Consider the following 21,126-nt stretch of genomic DNA (forward strand, 5'->3'; position numbering starts at 1 on the left):
ATCTTTATTTCATTTCATATTGTGTTTTAATAGTTATTTCTTTATTTAATTTATTGTTAATAGTAGAAAAATCAATTGTTGTGCATCCTATGCTTTGCATGATTTGTTTACGGTCGTGATTCAATGTCATTTATGCGGGTATTTATGCTTGTTGCATTTATGTTCAACATTATCTGTATTGCATGTTCGTTTAATTATCTGTTAATTGAATTGTCTTCTTGTATTGCATGTTTGCATACTTATCTGATAATTGAATAGTCTTACATGTATTGCTTGTATTGCTTGTATAGTTATTTGTTAATCTAATAGTCTTACAGTGACGCACATTCATTCATTAAAATTTAATTATTACTTTGACTTGAGTTGTTATTTAGCAAGGATAATAATTGGCATACACAAACAGACAGCACTTGGAGAAGTGATCCCAGTATACATGTATGTCTAAGTGGCAGTAGCTACTGGGTTGCAGGTGATACAAAAATCATTAATGGCCTAAATTAGGTTTTTTTCATTCAAAGGTTATAACTCAGCCAAAAAAATTTCAGCCAGAAAATCTGCTAAATTTTGGCTAGAACTTGAGGTACCGATTAATCCTGTAAAGTTTGAATTAATAGTATCAGAGTAGTCCATACAAACTTTAAAAAATAATTAAAGGGACATAACTCTGACAAAACTCATTGAACTGGAAAATGCTGACAATATACTGCAATACACAGCTTAATGGTACTAATAATATTCCAGTGTAGTTTGGATGAAGTTTCACCAGTAGTTTTTGAGGAGTAGGATTGACAACTCATGACAGACTGATGGACAGATATGCTAATCTCAGATCTCTCTACCAGTTGAGCTACATGTACACTCTCTCCCCTAGTAGCAATCAGTTTTACTTTGACTGTCCTATTTACAAATTGTATAAAAGTGGATTTATAATTGTATTTTGTAATTATATTATAAAAATCATAGTATCATGCTTTATAGCCATGAATTTGTATTTTTTATATCTATTTATTTAATGCAAGCATCATTATTACTTAAAAAGTACAAAAACAGGAGAAAAAGACAAAGTAAAGCTCTATATATGGAACCTACATAATGGATCCAGAAGGAGATGACACACAAGTTAATGTTGATATTTCTGCTGAAACAGACAAGAGAAGAACTGAACAAATAGAGGTAGACCACACACACATGGAGCCTGTGGGAGCCCAACATACTGAGATAGACAATTCTGAAAGAAGTCAGGTTAAACAACAAGAAGAGCAACATCTTATACAGATTGTTGCATCAAATGAAGAAGTATGTAAACTTGACCATCAGCCTTAATCACATTCTGATTAAACTTTTACAAAAAAAACTTGAAAAATATTTTTTTAATGCTTATTTAATGAAAGAATTATTATTAATATTGTTTTATTATTTTTGATTTTATAATTTCTAAGTTTTGACAAGTCATTGTATAACTCTTATACTTCATGCTATATTTAAATATTTGTGATATCTTCTAATTGAACAGATAAACAGGAGAATAGGGGCCTTGATAGAACAGAAACAGAGAGAACTTGATGAAAATAATTGTCAAGAATTCTGTGGTGTACATCCAGGATTTCAAGGTATGTTACACTATGATTAAGAAATTAAACCCAAGACTATTTCCCCTCCCTAACAGTTACCCTCTAATTGAATTTGACTACTTTTCATTTGACTGGACAATTTACGACCATATTTTCTCACACCAGACAATTTACTACTTACTATTTTCTTTCCTTGGATAATGCCATTCTTGTATATTCGGATATAGCAAACAAATCACCTCTTGCTAAACTATATGTTTAGTAGTTTGCACTGCAGAAAGACAGATTGCATTCCATTTATTACATAAAATTGACTTGTATAGGAAACTGACTTTATCATCTTCTCATAAACTTTAATGTCCAAGTTCAAATTCCTAGATCTAAGGCATACTGTATTCCTAAAAATCTTGTGGATACAAATCATCATAAGGATGTTGTTTTTCCCGAAGAGAAACTTCTGCGCAGTCATAGTGACCAAAATTGTGCGACTATTAAGGTATAGGTTATGCATACTACACTGAAGTACCTCATAAATGATAACCTGAGCATTGGTTAAAACTATAAACGTTCTTCATGAATTTGCTACACGCTTAGACTTAGACCTGTATTAACTCAGCTTGTGATACAATTTCTTTTATGTTTCTCAAATTTTCATATTTTGTTTGTGAAGAATAACACCATATAAAACTAAATATCATTCATCACATGCCTATTTTTATAATTATTTTACCAGAAATGTACTGCCTTTAACAGATAATTAAGTCATCAAAATTTAGTAAAATTTTTAAGGGCAGAAAAAGAGCACATGTCATTTTATAGTGTTACAGAAGAGAACATAAAAGTTTATGAATCGCGAATTCTGAAATAGTAGGTGTTGTGTTGTTGTTTTTTAAGTGAAAGGAATTAGTGTTTATTCTATTGAATTATTGTAACATTGTTTTGTATAGACTTGGAGAACCAGTGTGCTAGAACTGCGGCTGTATTTGTACCCAGAGCTGGAGGAAAAAGTCACATCAAAGGTACTTTATATATTAAGAAAATCTTTAAATTTAATTCAATATACATGTAGAAATAAAAATATCGGGGTACAAATATTATAGAGCTTGGTCAGACTGCACAGATACTGCATGTCATACTTATAGACACATTACTCATATCATATCATAGACACAATACCATATCATATCATAGACACATTACTCATATCATATCATAGACACACTGCCCATATCACTACCCATATAAAAGACACATAGACACATTACCCATATCATATCATAGACACATAGATACACTACACATATCATATCATAGACACACTACCCATACCTTTTGCTAAATAAGTTTTGTTTACTGTTACGTACACTGATACGGAAATATGTTCGTTAATATTATTTATGCAGGTCTTATATGCTAGTATGTAAATTGCCATATTTGTAATTTGTACTGAGCATTTTGCCACAATTGGGTCGTTGACCTTCTGGTTTGATATGAATAAAACTTTGAAACTTTGAAACTTTGAAACTTTATCTTAACATAGACACACTGCCCATATCATATCATAGACACACTACCCATATCATATCATAGACACACTACCCATAACATATCATAGACACACTGCCCATATCATATCATAGACACACTACCCATATCATATCATAGACACATAGATACACTACACATATCATAGACACACTACCCATATCATATCATAGACACGCTTCACATATCATATCATAGACACACTACCCATATCTTAACATAGACACACTGCCCATATCATATCATAGACACACTACCCATATCATATCATAGACACACTACCCATATCATATCATAGACACACTGCCCATATCATATCATAGACACACTACCCATATCATATCTTAGACACACTACACATATCATATCATAGACACACTGCCCATATCATATCATAGACACACTACCCATATCATATCATAGACACACTACCCATATCATATCATATCATAGACACACTACCCATATCATATCATAGACACACTACCCATATCATATCATAGATACACTGCCCATATCATATCATAGACACACTACCCATATCATATCATAGAGACATTACCCATATCATATCATAGACACACTGATATGTCGAACAAGCACAAAACATGAACCATTAATAATATTTCATGTCATATATTGTGTTTACAGTAAGTCGTGTTGTGAACATGTATGGTCCACAGACTCGTGCACTCGGTCAAAGAGTAAATGAGAGACCTGACAACAGTGAACATAAACCAGCAACAAATATGATGGATGGGATTGAAGAAAGACTGGCAAACATGGAGAAACACCTTAAATTAACAGGTGATAATTTTGGTCTGTAGTGTAAATAAGGTTTCTGAAATCATGTTTTATTTTCTTGTTTGCATGAGCTGCAGAGTTGTTTAGCTACAAAACTCAGCAGTGTCTGAGATATTGTGGTAATAATAAAATTTTGTATGAGTTATTATTATGCGTTGTTGATGTTGCGTTAGGACTAAATCTAATTATGATTGGTTGTTCTTTTATTAAACTGTAGAAATTGTTTATATATGCTGATAGTAAACAATATTTAGAAACTACAATAAAATAGCAAGTACAAATGTTTATTATATGCATTAATGAATTAAATAATAAATATACAATGTAGTTAATAATCAGTGCTATATCAGTGCTATATCTTACTTAAGCATTAAGTAATTTTGATATAGGAGGGACATTGGTGGCCAAGTTGTTCACATTAAGATTGCTGACTTCAAATTACTTGCCACTCTGTGTGTGTTTGAATCTGTTCTGGATGGTGTTTTGCCCACTCTATAAAATTTTGAGGTGTGGGGTTTTGACCTGTGGGGTTTTGCCCTACATTAGTAAACTTTCCTGGTACTTGAGTGAAAGTTGGTGGTTCAATTGCTTGTGCCTTACATTATGCAAGAAGCAGGATGCAAGGTCTTCTTCCACCGGTAAAGCTGAAAAGCTACTATACCACACAATGTATGAGTGACTTTAAACCTAACAAAACAATTCTCATTGCTCATATCTTGGCAGAAATTTTTCCCTCAGTGAAGCACATGATTATTGCAAGAACAAGATTGGTTTGTCATTGTCATTCTTAGGGTGCAGTATGGTCAAACATTGTCTAATCCTAGTAATACTTACTTGTTTACAGAAATTATTACCGTAATAATATGTCATATTGGTAAATTAATTAAGGACATATGGTGAGATCATGGTTTAAAATTAGCTATGACAAATTAAATTTTCTTTAATTTACTTATTGAGCATTGTGTATATGATCTACATGTAATAATGTTGTGTTCTGCGAATTCACTTATATTCGTGGGCATTCGTGGTTTTATCAAAACGGGCATTTTCATGGTTTCTTAAATTCGTGGATTTTCAATTTCTTGTAAACAAAATAAAATAAATAACCTAATGCAAAGTAATCTTACACTTAATCGCCTCGCATTTTACTAACCGCATGTACATATCTTTAAGTATCACACAGCTCTTGTCAATAGATTTAATCCTTGCCTCTGGGCATTCATTACACAAAAATACGCAGAAAAGCGCCTATGAATGTTTGTAAAGTATAGAATAGAAACATGGCAAGAAGTATTTGTTGCGATAAAATTTCGTTGGATCTTAAATTCGTGGATTGGCCTACCCACGAAAACCATGAAAATTTGTGCCCCACGATTAATAATGATCCAACAGTATTTTTTAACAATTTTCAAAATTTTTATAGTTTTTACCCTATTAAATGACAAACTTGTCTCTAAAGTTTGAAAAGGAACAGATTACAGTTGTGATATTTATATATTTAGTAATAGAAAGAGCACCGAAACACCCGAGTATAAATCAGATTGCCTCGTGTTTTGGTGTTCTTTCTCTTTTGTATCATAGTCAAACATGACAGCACGTTCCCTGATGTCATAATACGAAACCCCAGAAAAAATGAACCAATGAACGAGCATTTGAATATGACATTTCTGCCCCTTTCCCTTTCTCTGCCGTCACAATATGTAAACCCCAGCAAAAATGAACCAATCAACTGGCATTATCTGGAGTGCGGGTAACTGATACCTGCACTCCAGTTACCGCACTGTGCATGTATATGTATACGATTTAACTCTGACACTTTTTCAACAGAAAGGTCCCCAAACTATGATACAATGATTTGTTAATATCTATGGTAACATAATTATTTTTTGCACAATCAAAGTTTTCTTGCAATTTTTACAGGATCCTCTAAGTCGGATGTATACAGTAGACTTAAAAATCTGGAGGAGAGAATTTTGTTCCTGGAAAGTTTGTCACCAGAGTATTTTACATCAGGGGTAATCATTATTATGAACTGTTTTTTATATGCCTGAATAAGTTTTGGCGTATATTGTTTGTTGTGCACCTGGTTGTCTGCCAATCCATCTTAGCAATGTGGTATCTGAATGTATCTTTTGAACCAATGGAAGGAAAATGAAACTACTTGGCAGAAATGTTAACAATAATGAGACGATGTGCAGAGCACAGATTTGACCTTCCTTAGTTCAAGGTCATACTTATTCATTATGTGTGAGTTTCAAAATGTTGTGTCTGTTCTGTGTCTTTGGAACCAATGAAAGGGGAAAAAAGGGGACATATAATTGTCGGCAGCGTCGTTGTCGGTGTCAGCATTGGCGGCGTTCCCTTAAGCTTGCCCTGAGCATAACTCAGTCACTATAAGTCTGATAGACTTCAAACTTGGTATGTATGCTTCTTATAATGACCTGTAGTGCAGCGCCTAAAGAATCGTTACTCTGCACTTAACAATTTTTTTTAGTTATTGCCTTTGTTTATTTTCATACTTTATTTTGTGTGGGTCAACTCTCTTACACTTCAAAAGCTATTGACTTGAAACTTCATATGATGATAGATCTCATTCGGAAAAAGTGCAGTGCATAAGAACTGGTACTCTGCATTTCCTATTTTTTGTGTTATTGCACTATGTTAATTTTTATACTTAATTAATTAATAATTATAAAAGCTATGGACTTGAAACTTCATAGGGTGATTGATGTTATTGATAAGGAGTGCAGTGCATAAAAACCGATACTCTGTACTTCATGATTTTAGAGTTATTGCTCTTTGTTTCTAATAATACTTTATATTTTTGTCCGTGCTAAGTCTCCTACACTTTAAAAGCTATTGACTTGAAACGTCACAGGCTGATAGATCTCATTGAGGAGAAGTGCAGTGCACAAGAACTTGTACTTTGCACTTCATGAATTTTGAGTTCTTGCCCTTTGCTAATTTACTTACTTAATAGGCTTGTCCAGAACATATTGGTCACTTTTAGTTTGATTGTTCCAAATTTGGTATGTAAGCTTTTTTCATTGAAGTGCAGTGTTTTAGAATCCATCACAGAGTCCTCAATATGATCTGTCAGAGTAAAACTTTTCCATGGTATTTTTATTTTTGATAATATAACAGTTTTATTAATCCTGATGTAACATTGTTACAATCAGTTCAGATGCCACGAAAGTTAAAGGTACATGTACATTGTAAGAGCAGTGTTTATTTAGAAGAAAATGCCTAAGTGACCGATATACTGTGCAGAAGGTGACACATCTGACTCGCAGAGTTCTAGTTTAAACAACATCTTCTCCTTATCTACTGTAACAGTTTTTACTTCACTTGACTGAAAAACATGTTGATTTGCAAATTAAAATTCTTATTGTAAGATACTGCAGAACCTAGAGTTTATATATTAAATATGTTAACAATAAAGGCTGGTCATGATCTGATTTAGCTGCAATTTCATAACTTTTTGTCAATAATTGAGCCGCGTCATGACAAAACCAACATAGTGTGTTTGCCACCAGCATGGATCCAGACCAGCCACCGCATCCGCGCAGTCTGATCAGGATCCATGCTGTTCGCTATCAGTTTCTCTACTTGTAATAGAGTTGGTAAGCGAACAGCATGGATCCTGATCAGACTGCGGGGATGCACAGGCTAGTCTGGATCCATGCTGGTCGCAAACCCATTATGTTGGTTTTGTCGTGACGCGGCTTATTTGTCTATAATGCAGACACATTTGTTAGTTAGTGTTAAGTGTACTGTATTAATAGACTAGATTTGCAAAATAAGTGTTGAATTTATGTACAAAAATGTGTATGAATTTATTATAGGCACCTCCAGTAAAGAGATCCAGACAGGCTTCAATACCAGACAGCAGAACCCATATAAACCAGGTATGTATTTACTATCTTATTTCTAAAGAGATTAACGTAAAACTTCAAAAAAATGTTTGTTATCATCACCCGAATGATGTGTGAAAAGATTCATAACTCTAGCACACATTTTCTTTCTTCAGAATCATCCCCCTTTAACTTAGAATTTATTTTTAAAAATGGTATTTTTGTGTCGCCTCTACGGAGAAGTGGCGACATATAGGGATCACTTCTCCGTCGTCTGTCTGTCTGTCCGAGCAAACATTTTGGGTTAAGGGGCTATATAACAGTAAACAGAACAAAAGAGAACAATAGGTTCATTCCGTGATCAAAGGGTTTAGGGGCTAGTAGCCCTTAAGAAAACAAAGAAAATAACAAAGAAAATAGCCCCTAAACCCAAAATATTGGAACGTCCGTCTGTTGGTCCGTCACAAAACTTGTCCGGACTACTCCTCATAAACTACTGGTGCAATTTCATCCAAACTTTACAGTAATGATCAGTACCAAGTCTAGTTGTGCATATTGTCAGCATTTTCCAGTTCAATGATTTTTGTCAGAGTAATGGCCCTTTAATAATTTTTATTTTTAAAGTTTGTCCGGACTACTTCTCTTATACCACTAATGCAATTTCAATGAAAGTTTACAGGATTGATCTGTAGCTCAAGTCCTTGCGCATATTGCACGGGTTTTCCGGTTGAATGATTTTTGGCCGAGTTATGGCCCTTTGATAAAAAGGTGTTTTTTTCTGTGTGTTGCCAGATACACAAAGCTTGTCCGGACTACTCCTCATAAACTACTGGTGCAATTTTATCCAAACTTTACAAGAATGATCAGTACCAAGTCTAGTTGTGCACTGTCCGTCTGTCTGTCCGTCTGTCACAAAACTTGTCCCAAAGAAAGTTTACAGGATTGATCTGTAGCTCAAGTCCTTGTGCATATTGCACGGGTTTTCCGGTTGAATGATTTTTGGCCGAGTTATGGCCCTTTGATAAAAAAGTGTTTTTTTCTGTATGTTGCCAGATACACAAAAGCTTGTCTGGAATACTCCTCATAAACTACTGGTGCAATTTCATCCAAACTTTACAAGAATGATCAGTACCAAGTCTAGTTGTGCACTGTCCGTCTGTCTGTCCGTCTGTCACAAAACTTGTCCCAACATGAAATTGGCCATCATGAGGCGACACATGTGATCACTGATCGCTCTTGTTACTATAACTTATTTATTTCTGAAGTATCTACTTGAAAGTCTTATATTTGTTACTAATTACACATTATATGTGACAAGATTCATAACTCTAGCATGAATATTTCCAGAATTATTCTGCAGTTGGCTGCAGTTTTGATCCAAATTTCCTGGAAATCAGTCAGGAAGGTTGTTTTGATGACTTCTAGGTCAAGTTTGAATATGGGTAGTATCCGGTCAAAAACTAGGTTACACTGCCCAAATATGGAAAAACCTTTTTAACACACTAGAGGTCACATTTTTGACTCAATTGTCATCAAACTTGGCCAGGATGCTTGTCTAAGGCATTGCTTGGTTGCGGTTGATGGGTCAGGGGAGCGATCTAGGGCCATCATAGCCCTCTTGTTTAGTTTTTAAAGGATTTGCTTTAAACCTTAAAATTTAAGTTTCACATCCACTCCCATATGATATTCAATAATAATATGACAAGGTTCTTAACTCTAGCATCAAAATTGTCCAAATTATCTTATTGTTTCACTTTCAATGTTTGTCTTTTATTTGTAACTTCTTTATTTCTTTGTCTTCACGGATTTACAAATAATTATTATCATGAGACTATGTGCTTATGATATACATATACATCATTACATGGCACAACATCAAGGTCATGGTCTGTTAAAGGTCAAGAAGTACACATTCATGTCCCCTGCGGAAGGGGATTTAGCTGTCCTTCAGACTGCCTTGTCCAGTTTTATTATTGGAGGAAGACCTATTTAGTTTATTATAACATGTATAACAAATACATGTACTAAGATTTATATACATTGTATATTCCATCTACCTATCAAGATTTTATATTTCAGGACCTCAGTTTGTCTGAGATTGATATGAGAATTCAAGCCTTAAAAGAAACATTACAACAGTACAGTCAGAGATGACAGTATAATTATATACTTGAAGTGCAGAAAAACAGAACACTCCTATCATAATGAAAGAGGGGCAACTTGCTGTTATCAAGCGGAGGAATATTTACAATTCTGCTAGGGAAATAAATAGTGTTACTATATTGAGAAATATTTTCTGTTCTGCAAGGGAGCCAACTTGTTGTTGCCCTGTTGAGAAATACTTTCCGTTCTGCAAGAGAGGCAACTTGTTGTTGCCATGTAGTGAAATACTTTCCGTTCTGCAAGGGAGGCAACTTGTTGTTGCCATGAAGAGAAATACTTTCCATCCTGCAAGGGAGGCAACTTGTTGTTGCCATGTTGACAAATATTTTTTGTTCTGCAAGGGAGGCAACTTGTTGTTGCCATGTTGGCAAATATTTTCCATTATGTGGCAGAGGAATCTGGCGTCAGTCAAATTGGTATCTAAGATGAATGATATGATGTTATATTGACAGTGTTTCAACTTCGATTTTTTGTCTTCACACAAATTGAACACATTGGAAAACAGATGTTATTTTGTTTTAATCACTTATAATATGTAACTGCATATAAATACGTGTATGATATTTCTAAACCTAGAACATCCAAAATTCTTTAGATAACATGTTGTTTCTGTCATTCACTTTTAAGACAGTTGCTTACTACTCCCTTTCATCTGAAATGTCCTATATGAGCCACGTCACAACACAACCAACATAGTGCATTTGCGACCAGCATGGATCCAGATCAGCCTGCGCATCCGCGCAGTCTGATCAGGATCCATGCTGTTCACTATCAGGTTCTCTACTTGTAATAGGGTTGGTAAGCGAACAGCATGGATTCTGATCAGACTGCGCGGATGCGCAGGCTGATCTGGATCCATGCTGGTCGCAAACGCAATATGTTGGTTTTGTCGTGACGTGGATCATATACATTTTATAGAGGTACGGAATATTGCAGAATTGCAAACATGTGTTATATGATAGATTGCCTGAGATATTGACTTAATGTTGAACAATTCTCTGGTTTCTAACATTTCTATAATATATTGTAGATTTCCTAAGATATTGATGCGCTGTTACATGTCTCTATGTAAATTATAGATAATATACAGTATTTGTCTGCAGATAAACAGATCCCACATTCATACCAAAACATTAACAAAGACTTAAAGTAATAAATTATTGCATTATCAGAGTATTTTATCATCTAGTATAGAAAATTATTATATGTAACAAATGAATTATATCTACTCTATCTACATCTCTGTTATAGCAATCCTACGACCAACAACACTTGCTTATCGAGTTTAGAAAAGATTGTTATATAACTTTACATCTACTCACACTTCCCTTTTGTTAGTTATTTCTATGCCAGAAAATCCTCTGTGTGGAGAATGCAATATTTATCAAACATTTATTGTAAAATCTCTCTCGAAGAAGAAGAATAAGAATGTATTTCGAAATAATTAATGCATTATGGCTCACGTTTTTGTTTCACTTATGAGATTTTATTGATATTCCGAGTGGTACTTGTGATTATAAGTTAAGAATTGCTGCACTCCTTGGACTTGCTGCACTCCTTGGGTTTGCTGCACTATTGGACTTGCTGCACTGTTGGAATAGCTGCACTATTGGACTTGCTGCACTGTTGGAATGGCTGCGCTACTTGGACTTGCTGCAGTATAAGACTTGCTGCACTATTGGACTTGCTGCACTGTTGGAATAGCTGCGCTACTTAGACTTGCTGCAGTATAAGACTTGCTGCAGTATAAGACTTGCTGCACACCTTAGACTTGCTGCACTATTAGACTTGCTGCACTGTTGGAATAGCTGCGCTACTTAGACTTGCTGCAGTATAAGACTTGCTGCAGTATAAGACTTGCTGCACTATTGGACTTGCTGCACTATTGGACTAGCTACGCTTCTTAGACTTGCTTCGCTCCTTGGACTTGCTGCAGTATTGGACTTAATGCTTTTTTTCCTCACCTTTTCGAAGAAAATGGGGGATATAGAAATAGACTTCGCCTGTGTGTCCGCTCATCCATCTGTCGGGGCGAACATTCAATGGTCTATGAGCTATCAATTCCGTCCATAATTTAAGTTAAAAAAGAAGGAAATCCCATAAACAAGCTGGTGTATATGTCGTGTCTGGTTCGTAACTTTCTTATCCATGAAGGGATTTTGAAAATACTTGGCACAAATGTTTACAATTATGAGATGATGTGCCATGCCCGAAACCGGACCCCTACCTTAAAGGTCAAGGTCACAGTTGATAAGTTCAAAGATAAATAAAGTCTGTTGCAGGGTATATTTTGTGTCTATAATTTGCATAGGTCAAGGGATTTTGAAATTATTTTGCACAAATGTTCACAATAATGAGACAATGTGTCATACACAATAGCCAGACGCCTATCCCAAAGTGAAAGTCACATGTTTGAGGTCAAATATTGACATAGTCTATTACAGGGTATATTTTGTTTCTGACCCATTACTTTTTCATTGGTCAAGGGATTTAAAATTATTTGGCACAAATGTTGACAATATTAAGACAGTGTGCCATGTGCAAAAACAAGTTGCCTACCTTGAATTTCAAGGTTACAGTTGGAGTTTGAAGATTAACATTGTCTGTTATAGGGTATATTTTGCTTCAAATGCATAACTTTCTCATCTATCATGGGATTTGGAATATACTTGGCATAAATGTTTACAATAATAAGACAGTGTCATGCCCAATACCCGGACCCCTATCTCCAAGGTCAAGGCCACACTTAAGAGGTCAAAGCTTGACATGGTCTTTAATAGGGTATATTTTGTGTGCATTCCATAATTTTTTTATTGTTCAAGGGATTTTAAAAACACTTGGCACAAATGTTCTCAATAACAGAACCATGTGTCATATAGAACAACCTGACTGCTACCTTTAATGTCAAGGTCACACTTGAGTGCCTGAGCTTAACATTGTCTGTTCTAAGTATTTTTTGTGTGCAGAAAATAATTTTTTCATCAATCAAGGGATTTTAAAATAACTTAGCACAAATGTAAATGATAATTAGACAACCTGTCATGCGCAACACCTAGACCCCTACCTCAAAGGTCAAGGCCACAATTGGGGGTCAAAGCTTAAATAGTCTTTTGCAGGGTATGATGCCAAGTCAGGTCCATGCAAATAAAATGTCATTTGTGAATTGCCCATATACCTTGATTGATGACTGGACACGAAATATACCATGTAACATACCATATCCTTATTGTGTATTTGTCACATTTTGTGGCTTTGAGATAGTTATAACAAGTATACACATGTATTTCTGTTGACACATACACAGTAGTTATGTCATTTTTAGCTCGACTATACGAAGTATATGGACAGCTGTCCTACTCGCCCCGGCGTCGGCGTCCGCATCCAGATTTCAGATTAAAGTTTTGGTGCAGTAAAATATTTTTCACTATAACTTTGTCATTTCTTAAGGGATCAACTTCAAACTTCAAATATATGTTCCTTATCATCAACCACATCTTATGTGACAAGGTTCATAACTCTAGCACCAATATTTTCAGATTTATCTCCCCTTGAACTTAGAATTTTCCTTAAAAAAACTATTTTTACTGTAACTTCTTTATTTCTTAAGGGATCAACCAAATACTTCAAATATATGTACCTTATCATCATCCCCATATTATGTGACAAGGATCATAACTCTAGCATCAATATTTTCAGATTTATGTCCCCTTGAACTTAGAATTTTCCTTAAAAAAATACTATTTTTTACTGTAACTTCTTTATTTCTTAAGGGATCAACCTCACACTTCAAATATGTGTTCCTTATCATCATCCCCATCTTATGTGACAAGGTTCATAACTCTAGCACCAATATTTTCAGATTTATCTCCCCTTGAACTTAGAATTTTCCTTAAAAAATACTTTGTTTACTGTTACTTCTTTTTTTTTAAGGATCAACCTCATTCTTCAAATATATATGTACCTTATCATCAACCACATCTTATGGGACCAGGTTCATAACTCTAGCACCTATATTGCAAGAATTATCTCCCCATAAACTTAGATTTTTTTTTACTAGAAAAATGTTATTTTTTAATATAGCTTTTTTAGTTCTAAAGGTATCTACGTCAAACTTCAAATACTTATTCCTTATCATCAATTACATTTTATGTGACAATGTTCATAACTCTTGAAGCAATATTTACAGATTTATCTCTCTTTGAACTTAGGATTTTCTTTAAGAAATATTATAACTTCTTTACTTTTTAAGGTATCTACTTCAAACTTCAAATATATATTTCTTATCATTACACACATGTTGTGTGACAAGGTTCATAACTCTAGCGTGACTATTTCTAGAATTATTCCCCTTGATCTTGGAATTTATGTTAACAAATGTTATTTTTTACTATAACTTAATACATAATTATACATAATTGATTTTTCTTTCATAGTTTTGTCCTCCTTACTGCGTCCAGTATTTTATTAGTCGAGCTTCGCTGTCTCCTGTGACAGCTTTTGTATATGTCTTTAATGTAGTTATTTCCATATATGGTAATTCCTCGTGTTTTTAATGGTAATAGTTTTGGCGGTAATTTTATGTGTAAGTTGATAAGATATAGGCATTCGAGGCATTACGTTCACGCCGTCCATTTGTGAAATTTCTTTAAATATAATTTTCATATATTACGAAATATCATGAATAAATTTAGGGATTTAACATTGCCTTAAACAGATTTTTGATATCTTGTTTTATCTTTTTCAGATTCTTCGTCTTCGTTTTAACATGGGTGTAAAAAATTTTAAAAAAAGGGAAGATATCAATGTCATGTTTTGATTTAATCTGAACTTAATGCATTTCATATAATTAATGGTTTTTCATTAGACTCAAAATTGGGGATATGTCAGATAGGCGATTGAAGCAGCCGCTGATCTAGAGCTTTGGAGCTCCCTACCTCCCTCTCCCAAGACGGAGTAGGGCTGGGTAGCCCGCTCGCAGCATTTCTGACTTTAGCTTTTTCAATAACAAATATATATTATATTTCTTATTTCTACCTGCGATTGATTAAAGATAGTATTTCTTAGAAATCGATTTTCATTAGGTTTGTTTGGTTGGATCGGAGAGCAGAGCACGAAAATTTTAGAAGTACACATGCAGTTTTTCTTCAAGTATTGATCAATGGAGTTGTTTCTTTTGATTCCTGTAAATTTTTGACAAATAAACGGGTAGGCTTAACGGCATGCCCTCTAACTTTGTTTTATGTTATGTTTTTCTTTAAAGCTGCTTGAATGCAGGTGTATGTTGCAGGATAATAAATCATTTATGCTCGTTTGAGAGCATCGAATAAGAGCATAAATGTTATTATTGTAACTGGCATGTGCAAATCTAGCATTGATCAACATTTTACACTGGTAGTTCAAATCCATACCTCATTTTTTTCAAATAGCACAAAATTGTGCTTCGTGTACATGATGTCAAACTTCCCTTATGCAGGGACGTTGGTTACTTTGTTAAATATTTGTTTTGACGTCTTATCTGTGATATGCAAACTTCATAACCTCTGATCCCCTTTCAAAATTCATTTTTGTTTAGTTCCATTGTTTTCTCGTTTAGGGCACACGCATTATTTTACTTGGTAACAATACGCCGCTTTTCATTGAATGGCACTAACGTGTCACATTGATGGTTCCATGATAACCGCCGTATGAACGCATGTGCGGATGTTTCAAAATTCCAAATTTTACTATTTCATATTAAATGTTGAATACTGCTTAAGCCGGTGCTAGAGGGCGTGAACGGTAATTTTCACTTTCCATTACCGTCCACGAACAGGCTCAATCAATCCGGGCCTGCAACATTTTAAATTTTGTCGTTTTGTGCGTTCATTAGGGATTCTTTATTACTCTCTCTCGTATACATTGTAGTTTTAGGCGTCCATGAAATAAAATATCATCAAAAGATACAAGTGTACAAGTTTATTCATTATTCAACCAGAATGTCGGAGACCCACGTGGCAAAACATATATGAATACAAATATTGCGACAAGGTACATGCATCATAAATACATGTATCAAATTTATACGTAATTTGGTTATTTTAAGTAAAATACAAGGGTACAAAATTAGTGATACAGATTTCCCTTTGGATTTGAAATTGTGTACATGACAAAAAGTCCCACTATTTTCCACATTGGTCACTTTGAGTTCGAAAACCAAGTGACAAACTATGACAAGTGGATAGTAAGAAATAACTATATATAACCATATGCATGACTCTTTCACTGGGATAAGAATAACAGAGACGTTATTATATTTTTAAAAACTAAATCTACAGGTCAACATACTTATAACTTTAATTCTTTTTAATTCCACATTCAAATATGGTTTCAAATGGGTACGGGTATTCGACATTATCACACAGTTTGTTAGTTGGAAAGGGATTTAATAACATTGTTTCCAAATTGGAAACTTATACCACAAATCTATAGTCATGTAATTAAAATGCTTGAAATAATTGACAATATTTCGCATTCGAATGCTTGAAATAATTGACAATGTCTCGCCTTCGAATCCTCCAATGCAGCATCAATAATGAGTTTTTACATTACCAATACATGGTATGTACTGGGTATTGGTAAAACATATGTAAAATCAAGTTTGACTGAAAAGGGGCAAAAAGTTTTTCCCCAAAACTACCATAATAATTGTATACATATATAACATTTTTCCTTTCCAGAAAAAGAGCAGGAAACATTGTATGCAGTAATGATAACATTATTGGTCTGGAATGTCATCTTAATATATAGCAAAATAGCCCAATTTGGTATACAATATGTATACTAACAGTTGCATCAATTAAGACATATGGAAGGGAATAATGAAAATACATGTTGAAATTTTAGTGAAACATTTTATTTGCCGACAACAATAATCATGTTTATCAAACATATTATTTGATTCATTCTCAATGTAGGTTTCGCAACTTTGTAGTTGTGTTTTTCATATCTTCAATCTGGAAAATAAAATCATGAAATAATTGACATTTATACATGTAGTGTAAAAGAAACTTAATAAGGTTATTTGATAATATAGTATATAACAATATGTATGTTAATGTGTTGTATGGATTTTTATACAATATTGAACACAATATTAGATTTTATAGAACATCATCAACAGTTCTCGTGTCAGGGATTATTTTAAAGAAGCTTCACCAGTAAACAATTGAGGACTTTTATTTGCAACATTATAATCGTAATGTATTAATAATGGCAGAAATATATTTCATGAAGATCATTTTACTATAAGCTAGCATGCTACCCTCAAGCTATTGTACAACCATTTACAATGTAGCAACATGTAACTGACATGTGTTTTAATACTTTTTTATTTTCTACAGTTGCAGGTTCGTTTATTAACTTTATTACAAGTATGTTATTATGCAATTGTTCTCATTTATATTAAATCCATGAAAGTAAATTAGATAATTAAAATGTAAGAAAAGAAACAACGTACACTAAGAAACACTTTATCGCAGTGTATAGCTAAAGGCTTTCACTTCACAAACTTCTATGTAACCCGAAAAAAAACTTTGTTGGGAAAATTTAATGAATCTTGTCCTAACGTTGCTTCTAGGAACGCTATTCATTCCTACCAAGATTAACAATTTATTAGGAAAAATGTCACATAAAGATTAAAGAAAAAGCACATAAACCCCAAATGTTTGCAGTCCTTCTGTCCGTCCGTCACATTTTTGTGTCTGGTCCATAACTATGTCATTCATCAAAGGAATTTAAAATAACTTGGCACAAATGTTTCTTATAATAAGATGAAGTGTCATGCGCAACAACCGGACCCCTACCTCAAAGCTCAAGGTCACACTTGGTGATTAAAAGTCAACATTGTCTATTTGATGGTATATGTAGTGTCCGGTCCTTAACTTTCTTATCCATAAAGGGATTTTGAAAATGTTAACAATAATCAGATGATGTACCATGCCCAAACCGGACCCTACCTTAAAGGTCAAGGTCACAATTGATAAATTCAAAGATAAATAAAGTCTGTTGCAGGGTATATTTTGTGTCCGGTCTATAACTTTCATAGGTCAAGGGATTTTGAAATTATTTTGCACAAATGTTCACAAAAATGAGACGATGTGTCATAGCAATAGCTAGACGCCTATCAATAACAGGACCATGTGTCATATAGAACAGCCTGACTCCTACCTTTAATGTCAAGGTCACACTTGAGTGCCAGAGCTTAACATTGTCTGTTCTATGTATTTTTTGTGTGCAGAATATAATCAATCTAGGGATTTTAAAATAACTTGGCACAAATGTTAATGATAATAAGACAACATGTCATGTGCAACACCTTGACCCCTACCTCTTAGGTCAAGGTCACAATTGGAAGTCAAAGCCTAAATAGTCTCTTACAGGGTATGATGCCAAGTCAGGCCCAAGCAAATAAAATGTCATTGGTGAATTGCCCACATACCTTGATTGATGACTGGACTTGAAATATACCATGTAACATACCATATCCTGATTTGTATTTGTCACATTTTGTGGCTTTGAGATAGTGATAACAAGTATACACGTCTTTAATGAATTTATTGTTACTGGCATGTGCAAATCTAGCATTAATCAAAATTTTGCACTGAAAGTCCAGATCCATACCTCATTTTTTTCAAATCCTTCATGTACATGATGTGTAACTTTGTTACACATTTTTATTAACCATGTCTTTTCACGTCTTATCTGTGATATGCAGGCTTCATAACCTCTGTTCCCCTTTCAAAATTCAATTTTGTTTAGTTCCATTTTTTTTTCTACTTTATGGCACACGCAGTAGTTTACTTGGTAACAATACGCCGCTTTTCATTGAATGGCACTAACGTGTCACATTGGAGGTTCCATGATAACCGCCGTATGAACACGTGTGCGGATGTTTCAAAATTCTAAATTTTACCATTTCATATTAAATGTTGAATACTGCTTAAGCCGGTGCTAGGGGGCGTGAACGCGGTAACTTGCACTTTCTATTACCGTCCATGAACAGGCTCAATCAAACCGAGCCTGCAACATTTTCAATTTTGTCGTTTTGTGCGTTCATTAGGGATTCTTTATTACTCTCTCTCGTATACATTGTAGTTTTAGGCGTCCATGAAATAAAATATCATCAAAAGATACAAGTGTACAAGTTTATTCATTATTCAACCAGAATGTCTGAGACCCACGTGGCAAAACATATAGGAATACAAATATGGCGACAAGGAACATGGATCACAAATACATGTATCAAATTTATACGTAATTTGGTTATTTTAAGTAAACTACAAGGGTACAAAATCAGTGATACAGATTTCCCTTTGGATTTGAAATTGTGTATATGACAAAAAGTCCCACTTTTTTCACATTGGTCACTTTGAGTTCGAAAACCAAGTGACAAACTATGACAAGTGGATAGTAAGAAATAACTATATATAATCATATGCATGACTATTGCATTGGGATAAGAATAACAGAGTCGTTATTATATCTAAAAACTAAATCTACGGAATCCTCGGCATACTTATAACTTTAATACTTTTAACTCCAAATGCAAACGTGGTTTCAAATGGGTACGGGTATTCGACATTATCACACAGTTTGTTAGTTGGAAAGGGATTTAATAACATTGTTTCCAAATTGGAAACTTATACCACAAATATATAGTCATGTATTTAGGAAATGCTTGAAATAATTGACAATATTTCGCATTCGAATGCTTGAAATAATTGACAATATCTCGCCTTCGAATCCTCCAATGCAGCATCAATAATGAGTTTTTACATTACCAATACATGGTATGTACTGGGTATTGGTAAAACATATGTAAAATCAAGTTTGACTGAAAAGGGGCAAAAAGTTTTTCCCCAAAACTACCATAATAATTGTATACATATATAACATTTTTCCTTTCCAGAAAAAGACCAGGAAACATTGTATGCAGTAATGATAACATTATTGGTCTGGAATGTCATCTTAATATATAGCAAAATAGCCCAATTTGGTATACAATATATATACTAACAGTTGCATCAGTTAAGACATATGGAAGGGAATAATGAAAATACATGTTGACATTTTACTGAAACATTTTATTTGCCGAAAACAATAATCATGTTTATCAAACATATTATTTGATTCATTCTGAATGTAGGTTTCGCAACTTTGTAGTTGTGTTTTTCTTATCTTCAATCTGGAAAAATAAATCATGAAATAATTGACAAATACATGTAGTGTAAAAGAAACTTAATAAGGTTATTTGATAATATAGTATATAACAATATGTATGTTAATGTGCAGTATGGATTTTTATACAATATTGAACACAATATTAGATTTTATAGAACATCATCGACAGTTCACGTGTCGGGGTTAGATATGAGTAATTATTTGATGATCATCAAAATAGGGAAAGAAGCTTCCCAGCAAACAGATGAGGACTTATTTTCAACATTATAATCGTAATGTATTAATAATGGCGGAAATATATTTCATGAAGATCATTTTACTATAAGCTAGCATGCTACCCTCAAGCTATTGTACAACCATTTACAATGTACCAAGATGTAACTGACATGTGTTTTAATACTTTTTTTATTTTCTACAGTTGCAGGTTCGTTTATTAACTTTATTACAAGTATGTTATAATGCAATTGTTCTCATTTATATTAAATCCATAAAAGTAAATTAAATAATTAAAATGTAAGAAAAGAAACAACGTACACTAAGAAACACTTTATAGCTGTGTATAGCTATAGGCGTACACTTCACAAACTTCTAGGTAATCCTCATAATGTTGTTGGGAAAATTTAATGAATCTTGTTCTAACGGTGCTTCTAAAAATGTGATTTATTCCTCTGAAGGTTAAATAGCTTGCAATTTCTGTCATATCGTCCAATGACGGACCAACAGAGATTGATATATATCTATTTCGAGAGCCTGAAAAATAAGAAAAGAATCAAAATATGTTTACCATTCAAATGGACTGAGACGCCTATGTTATCATTAGATGGAACGTGTTTGAGTATTTTTATATTTTAGAGTGATTATTAAATGTTAATATTAAATAAAATGAGCGTGGATATTTTAGAATGCTTCGCTATATTATAATTAAATAGAATGAGCTTGGATATTTTAGAGTTCATCTCCCCTATGTTATT

The 21,126-nt window shown here is 33.7% G+C and overlaps 1 protein-coding gene and 2 long non-coding RNA genes across 3 annotated transcripts; 1 reads left to right on the plus strand and 2 right to left on the minus strand.

Moving 5' to 3' along the window:
• Window positions 1-981: 981 nt before the first annotated feature.
• LOC132753778 (MAP3K12-binding inhibitory protein 1-like) lies at window positions 982-11,397 on the plus strand. Its single transcript, XM_060744306.1, has 7 exons — window positions 982-1,296; window positions 1,514-1,610; window positions 2,519-2,590; window positions 3,768-3,923; window positions 5,841-5,935; window positions 7,766-7,828; window positions 9,854-11,397. Exons 1-7 carry the CDS (start codon window positions 1,093-1,095, stop codon window positions 9,926-9,928), a joined length of 762 nt encoding a protein of 253 aa, XP_060600289.1. The 5' UTR covers window positions 982-1,092; the 3' UTR covers window positions 9,929-11,397.
• A 5,410-nt stretch (window positions 11,398-16,807) lies between these two features.
• Window positions 16,808-17,576, minus strand: LOC132753788 (uncharacterized). Its single transcript, XR_009629017.1, has 2 exons — window positions 17,433-17,576; window positions 16,808-16,929 (listed from the first exon to the last, which is right to left on the minus strand). It is a non-coding gene; the product is annotated as an uncharacterized LOC132753788 (long non-coding RNA).
• A 2,461-nt stretch (window positions 17,577-20,037) lies between these two features.
• Window positions 20,038-20,899, minus strand: LOC132753746 (uncharacterized). The gene is made up of 2 exons (XR_009629008.1): window positions 20,690-20,899; window positions 20,038-20,159 (listed from the first exon to the last, which is right to left on the minus strand). It is a non-coding gene; the product is annotated as an uncharacterized LOC132753746 (long non-coding RNA).
• Between the last annotated feature and the right edge of the window lie 227 nt (window positions 20,900-21,126).

This window comes from Ruditapes philippinarum, unplaced genomic scaffold (assembly GCF_026571515.1).
Source record: "Ruditapes philippinarum isolate M1 unplaced genomic scaffold, ASM2657151v2 ctg1113_1_1_1_1, whole genome shotgun sequence".
In the NCBI taxonomy this organism is placed as follows: Eukaryota; Metazoa; Mollusca; class Bivalvia; order Venerida; family Veneridae; genus Ruditapes; species Ruditapes philippinarum.